Source organism: Gekko japonicus, unplaced genomic scaffold, assembly GCF_001447785.1.
Source record: "Gekko japonicus isolate JY-2015 unplaced genomic scaffold, Gekko_japonicus_V1.1 scaffold223, whole genome shotgun sequence".
Taxonomy (NCBI): Eukaryota; Metazoa; Chordata; class Lepidosauria; order Squamata; family Gekkonidae; genus Gekko; species Gekko japonicus.
In genome coordinates, this window is record NW_015175977.1 from 1031958 (window position 1) to 1051986 (window position 20029).

The following is a 20029-nucleotide window of genomic DNA, read 5'->3' on the forward strand; positions in this document are numbered from 1 at the left end:
GGGCATGTGGGCGTCAACATGGCAAATGGGGTTCAATGTGGCCAAGTGCAAAGTGATGCACATTGGGGCCAAAAATACTAACTATAAATACATGTTGATGGGGTCCGAACTGGCAGAGACTGACCAAGAGAGAGATCTTGGAGTCGTAGTAGATAACTCAATGAAAATGTCGAGACAGTGTGTGACTGCAATAAAAAAAAAGCCAACACTATGCTGGGGATTATTAGGAACTGAAAACAAAGCCAATATCATAATGCCCCTGTATAAATCAATGGTGCAACCTCATTTGGAGTACTGTGTACAGTTCTGGTCACCACACCTCAAAAAGGATATTATAGCATTGGAAAAAGTACAGAAAAGGGCAACCAGAATGATAAAAGGGATGGAACACTTTCCCTATGAAGAAAGGTTAAAATGCTTGGGCCTCTTTAGCTCGGAGAAACGACAGCTGAGGGGTGACTTGATAGAGGTTTATAAAATTATGCATGGGATAGAGCAGGTAGAGAAAGAGGTACTTTTCTCCCTTTCTCACAATACAAGAACTCGTGGGCACTAAATGAAATTGCTGAGCAGTCGGGTTAGAATGGATAAAAGGAAGTACTTCTTCACCCAAAGAGTGATTAACACATGGAATTCACTGCCACAGGAGGTGGTGGTGGCTACAAGCATGGACAGCTTCAAGAGGGAACTGGATAAACACATGGAGCAGAGGTCCATCAGTGGCTATTAGCCACAAGGTATAGACAGGGACTTTCAGTCTGGGGCAAGTGATGCTCTGCTTTCCTGGTGCTTGTGGGGGGGGGGACAGTGGGAGGGCTTCTAGTGTCCTGGCCCCACTGGTGGACCTCCTGATGGCACCTGGTATTTTTGGCCACTGTGTGACAGAGTTTTGGACTGGATGGACCAGTGGCCTGGTCCAACATTGACTTCTCTTATGTTCTTAAGCTGCAAGCGAGGCCGCCTTTCTGGGCAGCTTCAGGTTGCCTGGCAGCACTGACAGGGACAGCAGAGGTGTGTCCACAGAAAGGCTTCCCTTCCAGGCTCCCTTGTGGCTCACTCCAGCCCTGGGAGGCCCAAAGGATGCTGAGAGGAAGTAGTGGGTGGGGGAGGAAAACCAGGCCAGCCCCAAGAGGCTCATGCCAACAGGGAGGCCAGCTAGACACAGGAATGCTGGCCAGCAGGAGGATCCAGGGGTGTGGCCACCAGGGGAAAAAGGGAAATAAAAGGAGGCTCCAGTCTTCAGGTTGTGGAGGAAGAGAGGCTGTCAACCTAGGCTGTGGACTGAGGAGTTGATCAAGGTGGACCAACCCCCCTCCATTCCTGTTCCGAGGCCCCAGGAGCCTCCCAATGAAGGAACCGGCAAGATGGCGGAAGGTAGCACCCCCCAGGGGGTGCAGGCAGGGCATGACACTCTGGGAACTGATTTGTAAATATGGACGTCAACTTTCCTGCCTCCAACTCTGTCTATGTAAACAGAGCTGGCAGGTGACCCCTTTTAAGCGTTCTTCAGAGACTTTCCCCCATAATTCTACATATCAAAATGTGGTACTGTTTTAACTATGTTGATTCAGACAGGAAGATTTCTTTACATGTCCATGTATGTTATAGTACTCTTTACACTTCCATGTATATTATAATGCATGACAAATACATAATGTACACTTTGTTATATGTGTACATGGAGGGAAACCATAACGGTTTTCAAATGTGTATGACAGTCACACATTACAGATTACAAATGGATTCATACACAAATGGATTTCTACAAACAAGGTGTGTGTGATTTTTGAAGATTCTGCCCAAGCCTCCCCCCCCCCGCCCCCGAAATGCTGCTCCTAGGGCAATACAAGCAATGTGCTTAGATTTGCTTTCTCGTGCTTCTTTGAATTTAGGTGGCTTGAGATGCCTCTGCACCCAGTGCCTCTGCCATCTTCTTCTAATGCTCACAGTAAAGTTGCCAGGTTCCCCTCCCCCCCCAAACACTTTTTAACCTCCAGTAAACTGTAACACTGCTCTCAAGCTGTTGGGGAATATAGTTTCTCTAGACATGTGGAGTACAGAGAAATACAGGGTCAGAACACCAGCAGGTTTTTGTGTGTGTGTGTGAGAATGAAACACTGCCTTACAACAGTAAATCCCAGTAGGAAGGTAATACCCTGGCCTGGATAGCCCAGGATACTCTGATCTTGTCAGATCTCAGGAGCTAAGTAGGTTCAGCCTAGGGTGGTATTTGGATGGGAGACTACCCTGGATATCCAGGTTCCCCCTATGCAGAGGCAGGTAATGGTAAGCCTCCTCTGAACGTGTCTTGCCTTGAAAGCCACCTTAGCTGCAGAATGGGTACTGAATGCTTGATGGTAAAAAGGGGGGGAGGACAGAAGGCAACACAGACAAGAATCAGGAATTAGAACTTACTTTCAGTTTTTTAATCCGAAGTTCAATGGTCTGTATATCTGTGCTGAGATCAAGACAATGCAATTGTTCCAGCTCCTCTTCAGTTTTCCCCAGCCAAATCCAAACATTGTTTAGGTCAGAACTGAACTGCTGCCATTGCTGTAGATTCTGCTTCATCCTTAGTTCCTTACTTAAGGCCTGGGCCTGGATTAACTCCCATCGATCAATCACGCCTAATGAGAGATCAATATGTTAAAAAACACAATCCCCAACATTCTATCTGACTCTCCCAGTGTTCTACCACACTCTAGCATGACGGCCATCCTAAACAGAGTTTACACCCTTCTAAACTTGTTGATGTAAATGAGCTAACAATGGTATAATTCTGTTTAGGGTTGGCATTGCTAGAAACAGAACGTAGTATAGGGTTTTGCAGATAGGCTTGATTTTTAATGATTAGAACAACCAGACATAAGTTTTGTTCCACGACATGGTGCTCCTTAGTGCTCCTCTTTACTTTTTCCTGTATGTGTTGTGGTGGGAACAAAAATCTGCCGTCTATGCTGACACGAAAAAGACAAGCCACCACTGATAGGGTCACCAAGGAGGGGAACAACTTATTTCTATACACAAGAGTTTAGCAACCTCAAATAACTATCTGATGAAGAGAACTTTGATTCTCGAAAGCTTATATTTGAAAATCTTGTTGGTCTCTTAAGGTGCTACTGGATTCAAATTGGGCTACCTCAGGCAGGTTCTGTGGAGAGGTGGCATACACATTTGCTGAATAAATAAAAAGTAAATCATACAGAAATATACTGCATCCCCAGGGAATCTTTCTAATACCTTTCATTTTATTTATTAGCTCATTTGACCAAAGGTCTCAAGCTTAAACCACAGCAAAGTTAAGAATTATAACAACATAAAATATTGCATAAAACAATTAGATCCAAAGATACATTACATAATCATCAAGAATTGTCATGAGATTACAAATATCACAAAATAGGAGACTTAAGATACAAATTAAAATAGAACATAAAATATCCCAAGAGGATAAATATATGAACATAAAAAATATAGGGAAATGATATGAGTAAAATAGAATAAACATTCTGCTAAAATCTCTGGAATCTGGAATTAATTATAAATTAAGAGCCCATTAGATCATGCAGACTAGACCAACATTTCATTTATAGCTAACACAGGCACATTTCTTTGGTGTTTAAGAGAGATCACTACTGTCAGGTATTTTACGACAGAGCATGTTACAACCCTATGGAGAGGCATTTTGCTAGTGTTATATATAGGCACACTAACATATAGCTACCGTGACTTATGTACTTTACACTGATTTAACTGGTTGAGTAACAGTCCCAGTATGACAATCCCAACTCTCATAGAAGTAATTGGACTGTGATTAGTTTACCAGATAATCCCATAATATGCATCAGTTGTTCTCCTCATATGATAAACTAGCTAATGAAAGGCACTGATAACAGGCTCTTTTAATTAAGGACTGTCATAAAGTTTCATAAATGCAAACTAGTCTGAGAATTTTCCACTGGCTTCAACGAACTGTGACCCCATCATTAAAGAAAAGTTCCAAGCTCCAAGGCAACTTCTAGCAAACCACTCATTAATCATTTCCAATGTTAGTGAAAGAGGCCCATTAAAATATTTTAATTGTACCATTCCCGTGATGGGAAAGGATGTAGCCTTCTTAGGGCCAAGCGAGATGTGACTGGGAAGATCTGTGATTAGAATCTCTAGTGTTTTTTTACAGGCAAAAAAGCAGCTATTTGTGTGTGAGTTCTATTTTGAATTGGAGCTGCAGTGCCGAGATGGGAGGGGCTTAACCCTTTACTGTTGTACCATTTTCATCTAGATGTGCATTCAGTTCGGACAAACCGAAAAACAAACCAAAAAATGCCTATTCAGCATTATTCGGGCCTGCCGGAAGCCAAATCAGATTCCTTAATCTTTTTTGATTAATTTGATTAATTCCTTAATCTGATTTGGCTGGCCGAACAGGGATTCCCCAAATAGATGTCGTATATTCGGCATCCATTCGGGGAATCCCTTTGCTGGGTTAGGAAGGGAAAGTGATTAAACTTAAAACACTTTCCCTTACTTCTGGGGCTCGTGTTGCTTCAGCAGAGTGACTCCCTGGCCAAGGGAAGGTATTTAAACTTTAAATAACTTCCCTTGCTGGAGAGTTGCGCTGCAAAGGCAGCACAAGCCCCAGAAGCAAGGGAAAGTGTTTTAAATTTAAATACAATCCCTTCCCACCACTTCAGCCAGTGGGCTGGAGAAAGCACGAGGAGGCCGCTCCTTCCAGGGCCTTCCCTGGCTCACCTGCCTTGGCAGGCGGGCCCGGGAAGGCAGCGGGCTCACTTGAGGCCTTCCCCAGCCTTGCCAGGCAGGCCAGGGAAGGTGGAGGGGGACTGACTCCAGGCCTTCCCTGGCTCACATGCTTCGCTGGGAGGGCCAGGGAAGGCATTTAAATGCCTCCATGCTCCTTCTAGGGCCTTCCCTGGCTCACTCGCCTCAGCGGGCAGGCCAGGGAATGTGAGCTGGGGCTGGCTCCAGGCCTTCCCTGGCTTGTCCGCTTCAGTGGGTGGGCCAGGGAAGGTGGGGGGGGCTTACTCAGAGGGCAGTGGGCTCCCATCACTGAAGGGAAGGCAAATTGCCTTCCCTTCAATGAAGGGAGCGTGCGCCTCTGCAGCGTGACTCTGGGGGGGGATTTAAACTTTAAACCTCTCTGAAGTTGTGCCGCAGAGGCAATTTGCCTTCCCTTCATTGATAGGATACCCCCCTTCAAGGGGGGATTATACCCTATGTGGACAGTCCCCATATGGTATAATTGAGCTAAATAAATTCGGCTAGTCCGATAATTTCCGAACCTCAGTATCATACTAATACTGGGATTCGGGAATATTGGCAAATACCTAAATTTTTTGGGTTCGGTAGATCTGAGCCCCAAAAATTTCAATTTTTTGGGGGGGTGCAAAGCCCTAGTTCCCTACCCCCAGTTGCTATTTGCCCTATTAAGGAAAATATGCAGGTTCCTCACATGTCATCCGTATGTTTTCTCCCATGGGACAAACATGTATAAGAGAGATTTGTGTTAAGAGAATAACAGAGGGAAATAGGTTAGCTCTCCCCCTGTAGCTGCTTTTTTGAAAGTAGGCAATCCTAACCCTCTACTTTGTGAGCTACTAGTATTAAAGTTGTGAGAGAGTGATTTGGCTACTGCATAAATTAGTTTGTTGGGGGGTGCACAGCCCTAGTTCCCTACCCCCAGTTGCTATTTGCCCTATTAAGGAAAATATGCAGGTTCCTCACATGTCATCCGTATGTTTTCTCCCATGGGACAAACATGTATAAGAGAGATTTGTGTTAAGAGAATAACAGAGGGAAATAGGTTAGCTCTCCCCCTGTAGCTGCTTTTTTGAAAGTAGGCAATCCTAACCCTCTACTTTGTGAGCTACTAGTATTAAAGTTGTGAGAGAGTCATTTGGCTACTGCATAAATTAGTTTGCTCTGGAGCCATCCTTCCTGAGCTAAGACAAAAATGTGTGAGCCAGAGGCTAAAAAACTGAGCTAGTTCACACTAGCTTAGAAGGAACACTGCTTCTGGGTGATACCTAATATTGCCTTTATTTGGAGATGGCTGTTGCTATTGCTCTGAATTCTAAAAACTCCTCAAAGCTTGAGACCTGACCTGACTGAGTTCCATTAAAAATGAGTTTTGCAGATTTCATTTACACCAGGGGTTCCAAGCCTTGCCAAGTCTGTGAGCACTTTGGACGTTTTGGGAAAGGATACCATGTGCCACCTTAAAATGCCTGTCATGGGGGACAGAGCAATCATAAAATGCTGGGAGGTTCCAAACTGAGCTTCTTCCTATGACAAAGTAGCTGCTTCTGAATAGGCATTTCCTCAGGTGCAAAGCCACTACCTTGGGCTCTTCTGAAGAACCTCCTGCACAGAGAAGGCAGAGGAAAGCTGGGACTAGATTGTCAGTTCAGGGAAGAGAGACACTATCTGGTTTAAGTTTCCAAAGAAAGGAAAGGGTTTTTTTCCTTGTGCAATCACAGAGAGATGTTGTCAAGCCCAGAGAGATAAAGTCCGTGTTTATAACCAAGCTGAGCTGCATGGTTGTGATCTACCTGCCTGGTGCTTTGCTGGTCACTCAGCAGATAGATCATGATCCAAAGCCCCTGATTTTTTTTTGTTCCTGTCAAGACTTTTTGGATTTTATCCCCAAAACACAATCACTGAACAGTCAAGAGGTTGCATATTGGTGAGCATTGGGTCATGGGATCTGTAAAGGTAAAGGTAAAGGTTCCCTTGCTCGAAAGCCAGTCGAATCCGACTCTAGGGTTGCGGTGCTCATCTCCGTTTCAAAGCCGAAGAGCCAGCACTGTCCGAAGACGTTTCCGTGGTCATGTGGCCGGCATGACTAAACAGCAAGGCGCACGGAACGCTGTTACCTTCCCACCAAAGTGGTCCCTATTTATCTACTTGCAATTTCTTGCTTTCGAACTGCTAGGTTGGCAGGAGCTGGAACTAGAGACAGGAGCTCACCCTGTCTTGCGGCACCCGGGTCTTGAACCGCTGAACTACTGACCTTCCACAGCCTGCAGTTCAGTGTCTTAACCACTTGAGCCACCGCAGCTCCTCCATGGGATCTGTACTCAATCATTATTCTAGTCTGATTTTCATTCAGTTTTAATGGCCTCACTTGTAACCCCTACCTAAAATTACCTCAAAATTGAACATAATTGCCCTTTCTGCCTATTCCATTAGTGTAGCTTTGCTGACTGCAGAGGAAAAGAGGAGCAGTTTTGCCTCCTTCTCTTCCCCACTGCAGCCTCCCAACCCATGTGATTATTAGGCCATGTGGGTCCCCAAACCCAGGAATAAACTTCTGAAAGGACTGCTGGGGCAAGGGAAACAAGAGAAAGAAGAAGAAGAAGAGAAGAGATTGGATTTGTACCCCGCCCTTCCCTACCCAAAGGTGTCTCAGAGCGGCTTACAAATTCCTTTCCCTTCCCCTCCCCCCAACAGACACCCTGTGAGGTAGATGGGGCTGAGAGAGCTCTTGACAGAAACTGCTCTTTTTCAAGAATAGCTCTTATCAGAACTACGGCTTGCCCAAGGTCATCTAGCCAGGTGCAAGTAGAGGAGTGGGGAATCAAACCCGGTTCTCCCAGATTAGAGTCCGCGCACTTAACCACTACACCAAACTGGCACCAAACTGGCTCTGAAAGATCCATGATGCTTGCCCCTGTGGATCCTGAGATCCAACCCACTGCCTCATGATCACTGGTTGGCAAAAGCAACCAGAAAGATTTATATATGCAACTTCAACTTCATGCTGTTATCCAGGTAAAGACCATTAATCCAACCACAACTATATTTTAAAGTATGTCCAAAAGTGAATTGAGACGTGAACGTCTGAAGAAAAAAAGAACTTTGGAAAAATTCAGCGAAAATTTTCCCCTTCTTTCCTTCAGAATACCCTCCCCCCCCCCATTTTCCAACATAAAAATTGGAAATTTTGAAGAGCACTGAAATATTTTCTCCTATGGAAAGACAAGGTTTTGCTCACTCAAAATGTACAGTATATTTTTATATTAAACAATCTATATCATTAGGGAATAATTCCAGTGTATACTGTAGACATACATAACACTCAAATCCAAAATGCGTATCTGCACATATGAGATACTCCCACTTTCATGTCAGAGCAGACAGGGCCTTCTTTGCCTGCAGACTGCTGCTTGATCTCCTTTGGTGGAGATGCTACAAGGTTGTACCCCAGATCTGCTGTCATGTTCCAGTGGTCAACCTCTGCAGCTCTCTCCTCAAAGGACTGTGACAGCGTCACCCACAGACTGGGGAACATTTAGCTTATTACTCAAATTGCTGGAGCCAATGCTAGAATTCTCCACAATAGTGGTTCAGTATTTTCAGTGTTACAAAGGTTAACATTTTATCCAAATATGCAGCTAGTCCTGCTGTGACATGAGGTTGCTTTTATCCAAGTAACAGATTTTCTTTTGTATACTAAAATATTGCGTTTTCTACTCCCCCTCTCATCTCTCAGATGACAAAAACTATACATGGGGTAAAGCAGTGTAGAGGGAAGCTATTTACATAAATAGGCCAAATGGTGTGATTTTAAGGTATGAAAGAGGCATATAATATTGTTAAAGCAGTAAAATAAGTTTTAGGCTAGATAAGAAAGTAAAGTTCCTGAAATGTAACATCTCTATAAAGGACTCAAAAATGAGTTTCAGAGGGTAGCCATGTTGGTCTACAGTAGAACGGCTAGATTTGAGTCCAGTAGCACCCAAGTTTCTTGGGTATAACTTGTCAGTGTCACAGTTCCCTTCATCAGATACCCAGACAAAGGGAGCTTTGACTTTTGAAAGCTTACACCCCAAAAATCTTGTGGGTCCCTAAGGTGCGACTGGACTTGAATCTAGCTGTCCAAAGAACTGAGGCCATACAAGTCTGGGAGTGAAACGGTGTGCTTCCTTGGTCCAATGCTGCAGGTAATTAACACTTGCTTTTCTTACATATCAAGAGGCAGGCTTGAGTATTACTTACCAGCTGTTTGTGTCTCCGTGCTGTTTAGGTTAATAAATCCAGAGAGTTTTTCCTCTTCTTCTTTCAATTTGTGCTCAAGCCTCCTTACTGAGTCTATACTCCCACTGCACTCACCCAGAAGTTTCATCTGTTTTTAAAAACAACAGTTCTCATTAATCTCAGTCATGCTGAATAAACCATTAAAAAAGCTAACTATAAAGCAATCTTGGTAATAGTTCCTCAAATAAGTCATTTCATGATGCAGTAGAAAGAAGACTATTGTCTTAGTGATTTTCAAATTTCATATGTCTGGAGCTTCTTGTTTTAACAGTAGTTAAGCACAAGAAAGGGAGTGATTACGGGTTAATGAAATACATTTTCTATTGTGGTGTTTTCAGTGATGCTCACAAAAATATGAGAATGAAGGGACTTAAATTGAGACAACACTTTGCTTTCGCTGGGATCTGCAGAAACCAGTTAAATGTCAGGGTTACTTCACACTGCCTCGTTCTGGGAGATGTGGATTGTTGAGCAAGCACTAAGTCTGTAATCAAAAAGTTATTCACCAGGTCCAGGATATAAAGAGCTACTTTAGACACACCTAATGCAATCTTAAAATGTGGGTTTTTTTGAGCAGTAGACATCAATACTGTGAACAGGTCTACCATGATTTTTTTTAATGCTTAAAAGCAGCATTAAAAAACCCATGGGATGAAACAGGCATAGGTCCAATTGGGACTGTAGGGGTGAGGAGCACTACTTTTTTCCTGTGTGCCATTTTCCATCTGCTGTGCTCCATTTCAGAGCTGGTATTTGCACCATGGCAAAAACATACAGGGATCATACACATTCATGTAGTTAGCCCTGTTCCTTGTGCTATATGTCCAGTCCAACTCATGTCCGTCCCCCTATTCCCTGCAGATGTTTTAAGTCTAACCCTCCAACCTTTTTCATGAATCAAGTTTGGTTTTGTTTCATAACCTATTTGCTATATGACATGAGTAGTAGTTGTTCAAGCAATGCAAGCCCAAAGTTCTTTTGGGTGGGTCAATGCAATTAATCGTAGTGGCTCTCAAGACACTCAGCCCACGTTCTCAGATCACAGCTCACAACGTTTCACAAACAGCAAAGGGTATATGACAAAGGAAAGGGTATATGACATCCAAAAACTCATACTCCCAGAATCTTATTAGTCTCTAAGGTGCTACTGGACTTGAATCTAGTTGCAAAAAGCACTGCCCTTACAAATGAATTGCTAATATATTATCCTTGCCTCTCTCTTCATTTGCTGCTGGCCTACTGATTAATTTATTGTCTAGATCACAAGTTACAGCTCTATTCCCCACTGGTGTCCGTTTTCCATTGCAGCTGCATACCGTTGAAATGCTCTTCCACCTCACATTTGGTTTTCTTTCTTTAGCACCACATTCAACTGACTTCTGAAGACACATATCCCTTCACTTTTCATTTGCACAACCAATCAGCATTTCCCTTGTTACTTTATTTCCTTCCCAATGTGTCCTGTTTTTAATTATATTATGAGGTTTCAAGTGGGGACTGCCTTTTAAAAATCTTTCTATAGTGATTTATAAACAACAACAACACAAAAAACACACTGGGGGGGTTAAAAACTCCCAAATGACAAAAGGAGTGCTGTAGCTTTTAAAAAAGGGATGCCATCAATGGCTGTTGCTGGGGGGGGGGGCTTTTCTGCACTGTTTACAATTTTGAAGGAGGACTCATCTAGGCCAGACACAGCAGGAACCATTGGGTGACTTGATATCACATGGCTTGTATGATTCACCTCGGTTTGGGTGCTCCTTAACATTCAACAACAGCCACTCCACAAAAGCCAGTGTGGTGCAGTGGATAGAGTTTCAGACTAGGACTTCAAATCCCCATTCTACCACTGAAACTCACTGGGTTAATCTTGGGCTAGTTACACATACTCAGCCTAACTTACCTCACAGGCAGGGCCAAGGTTGACTGTTAAGAGCACCTGGAGGCCTCCAAGTGGGCTGATGGCCACTCTCCCACACCTCTGACAGAAGGAAGGATAGGTGGTGCCCATTCATCCTGAGGTGAGGCAGGGGAGATAGAGCCCAGCCTGCTGGAACTCATGTGAGACCCAAGATGCGGGAAGTGGCAGCACCCAGCCAAGCCTTGCGTGAGGTGAAGCAGAGAGCAGCACCTGGGCTGAGCCCCACACAAGGCGAGGCAGAGGGTGGCACTTGGTCCAGCCCTGTGTGAGGTGAGACAACACAGAGGGTGGTACCCAGCTCAGCCCCATGCGAGACAAGGCAGAGGGCGGTGACCAACCGAGCCCTGCTGAGGTGAGAAAATGCAGAGAATGGTGACTAGCCAAGCCCCATGTGGGCTGAGGCAGAGGATGGCATCTGGTTTTCCCTGGCTGAGCCCCACTCAAGGGGAGGCAGAGGGCAGTGACCAACTCTGCCCTAGTGAACCTTGCAGAAGGTGAAGGAGATGCTCACATGGCCCAGCCAAGATGAGGGAGGCAGTATCTGGCCCACACAAGATGTAGGAAGCACTGCCTGGCCCTCCCGACACCTGCCTGAGTCAAAGGAAGCAGCACCCTGCCAATTGGTTAGGCAGGCTGCCTCTTCTTCCCTCCTTCCATCCACCTTTGGGAGGGAGGGTCAGACAGGCTGCCTCTTCCTCTCCCCCTCCCTCCTTTGGGGAGTGGGGCCAAGGTGCGCTGGGGGAGGGGCCCTTTCCTAGTCCACCGTGCTCATAGGGGTATTCTGGAGATAAAATTAAGGCGAGGAGAATAAAGTAAGCTGCTTTGAGTCCCCATTGCAGACAAAAATGGGCTATAAATGAAGTAAATAAATAATAAATATAGCTGGAAAAGGTTGGTGCGTAGGTGGAAAGGAGAGAAGGAAGCAGAGTAGATTGAAGATATGGGGATTGCCAGATGGAGCGAAAAGAGGAAATAGTGTGGGGAAGCTGAGATGGGAAAATGGATGATGCCCTTTGGAAGTCCTTGCAGGTTGCCCACTATGCAAATAGGCCGGCCCTGGCAAGCAGCACCATGCAACTTGGCCATAGTTTTCCTAGCTAGAGAGTGCAAGGGATAGGACAAGGCAGAAAACTGAAGATGGGGAAAAGATAAAGGTAGATTGGCTGATGAATGGGAAGGATATTTGGCAGGAAATTGGGAGAGTCTATGGGGGCTTTCAAGGAAGGGAGTGAGGAAATAATGAGGGAGACGGAAATTTACTGTGCAAGACCTTGCAGGTTCCTGATTCTTATACCTAATGCTCAACATAGCCCTAGATGTGGATTGTTAAATCCACAAACTAGGGCCAGGTACAGAGGAAGAAGATATTTCCACACTTAGGGGAACTTCCAAGTTTGCGGAAAGACCTGAAAATAAGGGGGGAAAGTAAAGGAACTTTTAAAAAGTGCCCAAACTTCAATTTACATGTGAAACACCTGAGATCTTGCAACATTGTGTCATGAAGTCTTGGAAGACATTTTGAAGGAAGTGGTGGTGTGGAAGCTAAGAAAGGCTGCCACCAGGGGAATGAGTGGATGAGAGGGTAAGTGGGTGTGCAGACAGAGTGAGCTAGCTATTGAGGCAGCATTTGGTAAGGGCAGTGGGGAGGGTGAGAGAGGCACTGCTTGGACATGCTGGGAGCAGAGGCAGCAGTCAAATGTGAAGGCAGCCCCAGGTGGCAGTGAAAGAGGATTGGTTGAGGGAGGGCAAGGACAGTAAGAGAGAGCAGCAAATAGTGGTTGGTGGTGGATGGTGCTGCTGTGAGGTAAAATGAAGGAAAGAAACCAAGTTGGCAGGCAATGAGGTGGCAGCTGCTGCTACCAGGAGGAAAAGAAGCCAATGGGGGGGGCACTGAGTGCAGAAGGTATTTGCACTGGGACAGCAGCCAGGGGGCTGAAAGCTCCCTCCAAGTTCAGCTGCCACTGGTAGTCATCACCTGCTTCCTTGGCTATCTTCTTTCTCTCCTAGAGGAGGAGGGGGAAGAGGAAAACAGTGGGTAGGGAGAGTGAGCGAGGGGGAGAAAGTAGCCACTGAAACAAACAGGAAAGTGTCCAAGTAGAAGATGGCCCCTAAAAAGTATCTGTCTCCTATCCCATCCTACCCATTGTACAGTCCTTTTGGGACAGGGAGTCTCTTTCACCTCACCCCCAAACTACTTGGGGGGTGGTGGAATTCAGCTTCTTAGATGCAGCTTCTCCTGCTCCCTCCCCCCACATGTGAGTATGTGCATCTTTGTTACTTGTCTCTAGGGCTGAGACTAGCCAAAGCTAAAAAGATCCACCTGTCAGCTTATCGGTTTCCATGGGAGGAAGCCTTTGAACCCCCTCCGTTTTGCTAACCCTCTGCTTCAGAGTGGGGGGAGCATTAAAAAGGCTTCCTTCCATTGAAACTGAACAGTGTGGTGGGTCCACCTGCCAGCTGAGTGGTTTCCATGGGAGGAAGCCTTTAAATCCCTCTGTTTCACTTCCAGCCATTTAAAGTGAACAGCTGATGGGCAGGTCCAACTGTCAGCTGTTCAGTTTAAAGGGTGGGAAGCCGTTTCAGCGCTCCCTTTTACTTCCCCCCACTTGGAAGTGGGGGAGGGGGAGCAAAAAAGGAGGACTCCAATGGTTGCCCGCCCTTTAAAGTGAACAGCTGATGGGCAGAACCACTGCACTGTTTGCTTTAAATGGCCGGAAGCCATTTTCAGGGCTCCCTTTCACTCACCCCCACTTGGAAGTGGGGGGAAGTGAAATGGAAGACTCTAGTGGAAGCCCGCCCTTTAAATCAAACAGCTAACAAGGCCCTTTTTTCTTCCTTTCACTCCTCTTTCCCCATCTATTTGCTTTCTTTCCTCCTTCCTTCTCTCCCTCCCTTTCTTTCTTTTGCTTCCTTCCTTCCTCTCTGCCCATCTATTTCCTTCCTTCCTTCCTTCCTTCCTTCCTTCCTTCCTTCCTTCCTTCCTTCCTTCCTTCCTTCCTTCCTTCCTCTTTCCCCATCGATTTGCTTTCTTTCCTTTTCTTTCCTTCCCTTTCTTTCTCTCCACTTCTTTCCATTTCTTTCTTTCTTTCCATTTCTTTTGCTTGTTTTCTGTCCCTTTCTTTCTATTTCCAAACTGAAGTAAAAAAAAAATTAGGCTTGCTCACAACTTTTATGCTTATAGATTTTTTGGCTGACGAAGTAGAATTTTTGCTCACAACAGTTGACAGCTTAGAGGGAACATTACTCAAATAATAATAATAATAATAATAATAATAATAATAATAATAATAATAATAATAATAATAATAATAATAATAATAATAATAATAATAATAATAATAATAATAATACAAAGTGATAAAAGTTTGGAACATAATCTCGAGTAATTAAAACAGTTACAGTAAGAAACTTTTCTATCTGAAACAAAATCATAGATACACCTTCCCTCTCTCACTTGTCTCTCAACCCGTGATACTCACTGCGGGGGGATCCCTATCCCTGTCACTGTTAATTCCCCACATGGCTCACTGGGGGAAGAGACTCGTGGTGGGAGAGACTTGGGGGGGGGGAAATCCCATATACCCCCCAGTGCAAAGCCAGGCATGGCTAGTAATCATCTCAGAGCTTCCCGCTGTCACTGCCAGGCCCTGGGTGACTGCTTGTGTTCTCTGCTACCGCAACTGAACCCATTACAGCCTCCCATCTTCAGTCGCCATGGCTGAGCCCATTGCCAGTGTCCTCTGTAGTCACTGCAGAGGCTGGCATGACTGCTGGCATCTTCCACCACAGCGGCTGAGACTGGCGTAGCTGTCAGCATCTTCCATGGCTGGGCATGGTGTGGCTGCTGGCATTCCCCTCTGCTGCTGGGCCCAGCTGCCAAGTCCTCCAGCTCCTCTTCCAGTAAAAGCATTGTCTGCTCATGCACAGTCAATGCAAATGGGCAGTCCCCCAAGTTTGAAGAAAGATCTGTTTAGTCTATGCGTGACTCTGATCTGTGTATTTAGGTATCTGCAGATGGGGTCCACAGGTGGCTAATAGTGTATAGATGTATTATCTATTGAATTTAAAAACCTGTAATTTCAACGGTCATTTGTATGCTAAGGTGTAGTATTTATTGCATCTTACAACTCAAGATTCAGCTCTGCTAGCTGAATCTGACAAAGTGAGCTGATGCCCATGAAAGATTACACCACAATAAATGTGTTAGTCTTTTAGACCCATAGGACTCTATTGTTTTCACAGCTACAGCCTAACATGATTACTTTTCTGTAACATAAATATTGTTAGTTTACATTTAGTCAGTAGGTAGCAACACTTATATGTACTTACATATCCTTTATAGCTAGAATCTAGCTCTGGTCCTGTTGGTGTTTTACTGCGTATAATATTCTCTGTTTGCTGTATTTGGAAACGGCTGGTGTCTAAGGCCTTGTCAAGCTGCCGGATATGTTTTTCCAAGGAACTTGGTTCTCCTGCAGCAAATATACAAGAGCAAATATTACCAAAACAACCCACTGAGATATTCATAACTGAGCAGATAGAAAAAACAGAGGATGGTGTTAATTAGAAAGCATGCAGTAGTATGTCTCTGAAGCATCAAACTTGTAACTAACTGGCAAATGTGTAAACAACTGTTTGGGGGCAGGATGATTTTGGGAAATCATCCAGCCGTGATACTTTAAGAAATTCATTTCCTAGAAATAATTCTGGAAGACTGAATGCTTACATTAGTGCAGCCTCAGATATTTCTTTAGCATTCTTGATATTCATACTGTTTATTACTAGACTTCGACAACAGAACTTCATGAAGAACTTTGGTAGTTTCAGAATTTAAAAATAAATGACAGTGATCACCACCTTTATTGCAGACTCCAAGAACAACAGTTAAAATTCACTCTAAGAGCCAAACCACACATCACAGCAGACACAGGTCCAACCCATGGCTGCCAATGCTGTTTTAGAGGAAAATTAGCAGTTCCAAAATTGCTGCATGGGCCCAGTTCTGATGAGGCCCATGGCATGGCAGCAACAAGGAATCTTGTTTCCCCCCTCTGCACCTTTTAAAGTGCTCAAATGACCCCCTCCACAACTGTTTCAGCATTTGAAAAGTTGTGTGGGGGGCAAGATTGCCTGGTGGTGTTGTAGTGAGAGCCTTGCAGCCATTTTTAAACAGCCAAATTTTCCTTTAAAATGGTGTCTTTGGCTGTGGGTTGGATCCGTAATGTGTAGTTTGGCTCTAAGGATCAGTCTTCTCCCACAAGTATTGCTAGATTTGTAGCATGCAAGTGTGGAGTCATGATTATTTAGAAGCCATAGAATGTTCCAGATTCTTTGAGAAGGAAATTACACTGCAAGGGAGCAAAGAATCCACCAAACAGATATGTTGGTGCAGCAAGGAAAACGTGGTTGCACTTACCTATAACCACTGTTCATTGAGTGCACTCCTGTGCAGGCACAGATGGGGGACTGCATGACTGCAGGTCAGCCACAGAGAAGAGCTTAGAGCTTCCAAGCTTTTCTGAAGAAGCTTCTAGGCTCTGGAATGCTCCCCTTTCCCCTCTGTCTATAGAGGTCCCCTTTCCTGTCCAAAGGGTCATGTGATAGAGCACTTCTTCCCTCAGTTCCCTTCGCTGCCATGAGAAGGCCTCTGCACGCTTGGCAGCCCACAGCAGGGAAAGGAGGGAGGGATGTGTGCCTGCACAGAAGGCCACTCGATGAACAACGGTTACAGGTAAGTGCAACCCTGTTCTCATCGTCATGGCATCTGTGCAGTCCCACATGGGAGAATAGCAAGCTCACCTACCCTAGGAGGAGGGTGTGGGCTGATGAGTGGAAAATTGCTTGTAGCACAGCTTGGAGTCCACGTCTATCAAGCAGTGCTTGATGAACGTAGAGGGAGTGGACCAAGTTGCTGCCTTGCAGATGTCCTCCAGTGCGAGTCTGGCACGGAATGCTGCTGAAGATGCTTGAGTCCTCATTTAATGAGCTTTCAGGGACACTGGGCAAGAGATCTTAGCTTTGTCGTAAGCTGTTTGGACTGCAGAGACCACCCAGCAGGAGAGTGACTGAGCTGATGCAGCTCTTCCTTTATTTGACCCTTTGAAATATATGAACAGTTTCTATCCTTCCTGAACGCTTGTGTCCTTTTTAAATTAAAAAACGGAGTGTTCTTCTTACATCTAGTGTATGTAGTGTTTGTTGGAGATGGAAAGAATACTGGGAGGGTGATGTCTTGGTTGAGGTGGAATTGTGATACCACCTAAGGGAGAAACTCTACATTAGATCTGGGGGGAGCGAAAGGGAGCCCTGAAATGGCTTCCGGCCATTTAAAGCAAACAGTGCAGTGGTTCTGCCCATCAGCTGTTCACTTTAAAGGACAGGCTCCCCCTCCCCCACTTCCAAGTGGGGGGGGGGAAGTAAAAGGGAGCGCTGAAATGGATAACACCCAATCAACAGTAACTTGGCACCACCAATAAAATAATTTGGATAACCTATCCAAAAAACCCTGGTCAGAACCTAGTCAAGCGGATGGGGTACTTCTAGAGTGCTAGGCCCTAGGGGATTGGGAGGGTTCCCCCCCCCATTGTCTACCTTGTCTCTTGGGCTGGGATTGTTGAGTATAAGGAGGCCTGAAGCCATGCTGGAGGGGAGGAGGGGCCTGCTAGCTGTAGTCCTGTGCATGATAGTACCTTGATTGGGGATACCTCTGGGTATGCCTTGGGAAGTACCTTTGTTTAAAAGTTGCCAATGAAGTATGGGCCATGCCCAAGGATTTGGTAGCCAACATGTTCCTTCTAATCTGATCCAAAACTACATCAGTTTGGTCACTGAATGGGTCTCAACCTTCAAATGGGAGAGCCTTTATTTTGGCTCTCGTATCGATGGAAAGGCTGAGGAGCATACCCATGAGTATGTCTGTATGACAATGCCAGAGGCCATTGACCTGCTATTACAATCTGCTCAATGCTGTTTCCCTAATTTTTCTTCTTTTGCAATGAGGACCTTAGCCACACTCTCCTTATCAACAGGCAGCAACTCTAGAAACTGTGACATCTTTTCCCATAGTAACATTTGGTAGTGGCCCATGACCACTGTAAAATTAGCCACCTTCAGTCCCATAGCCCCAGAGGAGTAGATCTTCCTTCCCAGCAGATCAGGTATTCTGCCCTGTTTATCAAGGGGGGGATGAATGGCTTCCAGCTCTTCCCTTGGCCGGTAAGACCTCTGAGACTATGGAGTTTGCTTGAGGGTGATGAAACAAGTAGTCACAGCCTCCTTCCCTGATAATATAGAAGTTTTCCAGCTTCTTGATTATGCTGGTGCTGAGGTTGGTTTAGCCCAGATGGCTAAAGCTATGTTCTATAACCCTTGCAACAGTGGAAGTGCCACAGGGACCAAGTCGGGGCTGTACAAAACCTTCATTACAGGGTCAGAGAGTTCCTCTGAAGCATTAAACTCTAGACCCAGGGCTTTCGCCATTCGGATCAACTGCTCTGAATACATCTTAAGGTCCTTTGTTGGGGAGGGAGCTAACAGGTCAGCGACTGTAACTTCCAGAGATGGCATCGAGTCTGCTTCTGAAATTTGTTAGAGTGTGTCCTTGGAATCAGAACCGTGATGGGGGGAACCCACATCAGAGTAGTATTGGTGCTGGTGGTCCTGTCTGGGTCTTGTGGAAGATTTTACAGGTTGCCATGGGTATGGAGCCTGTGGGGTGCCCATTGTGCACACTGCACTGGCATCATGAATGGAAATGGGCTACATGGATTTTGCTGAGATGGCCACTGATTTGGTGGCTGTGGATCTAGTTGCCCTTTGTCTTGTGATGTGGGTGGGCCTATGGGAGGCACCTCAAAACTTCATCTTCCAAGGAATCTGGGGACTTTGATATGCTTGTATGGCAAGGACGTCTTCAGATGTGAAAATGAGTTGACATAGAGCATTGTAGCACTGGGGGACTTAGATTTGAAGATCATGGATGCTCTGCTTTGAGGAGAGACCAATTGTCAGGGGCGGAGCAGATTGATGACCTCAAGCGGGTGAGCAATGATTATGTAGTGATGGAGATCATCGATTCTGAGGGGAGCTTGAACAGTGCTGATGGCGATCACGCCAGAATGCAATGTGAGTCTTTGGCTCTCTTTTTAGCCTTTTTTGAAGGCAGTTCCAACACTGATCTCAGGGCAGAGACTTGAGTTTGTGGCTCTGATAACGAGGGTGTCAGTGCCGAACTCACCAAACAGGCCCTTGCACCTTTATCCGTGTGGACCTGACACCCAGATCTTTAAGTCTTGCTGCGTTCCCCTCGCATGCCTTAGGAGTAAGGTGTCTACAAGCTGGGCATGTGGCTGTATTGTGGCCCTCTCCCAGACATAGGAGGCATGAGGAATTATCATCATTTTGGGCCATTTTCACTCTGCACTCACCACACTTTTTAAATAGAGCCATCCTACCAATTTGTAGGTGAAAGTCTTCAGTGTTCTCCGTGGAAAAGAACTCATTGTTTCATTCCTGAGGCCCCATGAAGTAGCAGCTTAGAAGCACATCCACTCCTCATGGCAGCAAGAAGAGAACTGAGGAAAGGAGTGCTTGCCCCACCTCGTCACATGACCCTTCGGGTGGGAAAATGGACCTCTATAGACAGAGGAGAGGGGGAGCACTCAAGAGCCTAGAAGCTTCTTCAGAAATGTTTGGAAGCTCTTCTCTACAGCTGACCTACAATCATGCAGTCAAGCCAAAATAATGAACTTAAAGTTTCTCTCCATTAAAACAACTTTTAGCTTCCTCATCTCTTCAGAAATATTTTTGAGACCTTAGTCTTCATACTAAAGAAAACCTGAACTGTATAATACTGCAGCAATTGAAGGGGGTCAGAAATGCAGACTCAGACATTTGTGGCTGTCAGACTGTTCTGAAATCTCTCTCTATATATTTTAAAGAACACCTATGTTTGGCTGCTTAATAACATTATTTCAGTCTTCCTTGCCAGACTCCAAATTTTTTAGAAAGAGAATAGACCAGCAACTCTACTTTACTGGACACAGCTCTTTT

At 45.2% G+C, this 20029-nt stretch overlaps 1 protein-coding gene across 1 annotated transcript in view; it reads right to left on the bottom strand.

The window, feature by feature from the left end:
* SYNE1 (spectrin repeat containing, nuclear envelope 1) overlaps nucleotides 1-20029 on the bottom strand; it is a 436861-nt gene that overhangs the window by 23630 nt on the left and 393202 nt on the right. Inside the window, exons 133-135 of the mRNA XM_015426162.1 lie at nucleotides 15308-15450; nucleotides 9019-9145; nucleotides 2416-2627 (exon numbers count right to left, since the gene is read on the bottom strand). Coding sequence (XP_015281648.1) covers nucleotides 2416-2627; nucleotides 9019-9145; nucleotides 15308-15450 — 482 coding nt within the window. The remainder of the gene's footprint in view (nucleotides 1-2415; nucleotides 2628-9018; nucleotides 9146-15307; nucleotides 15451-20029) is intronic.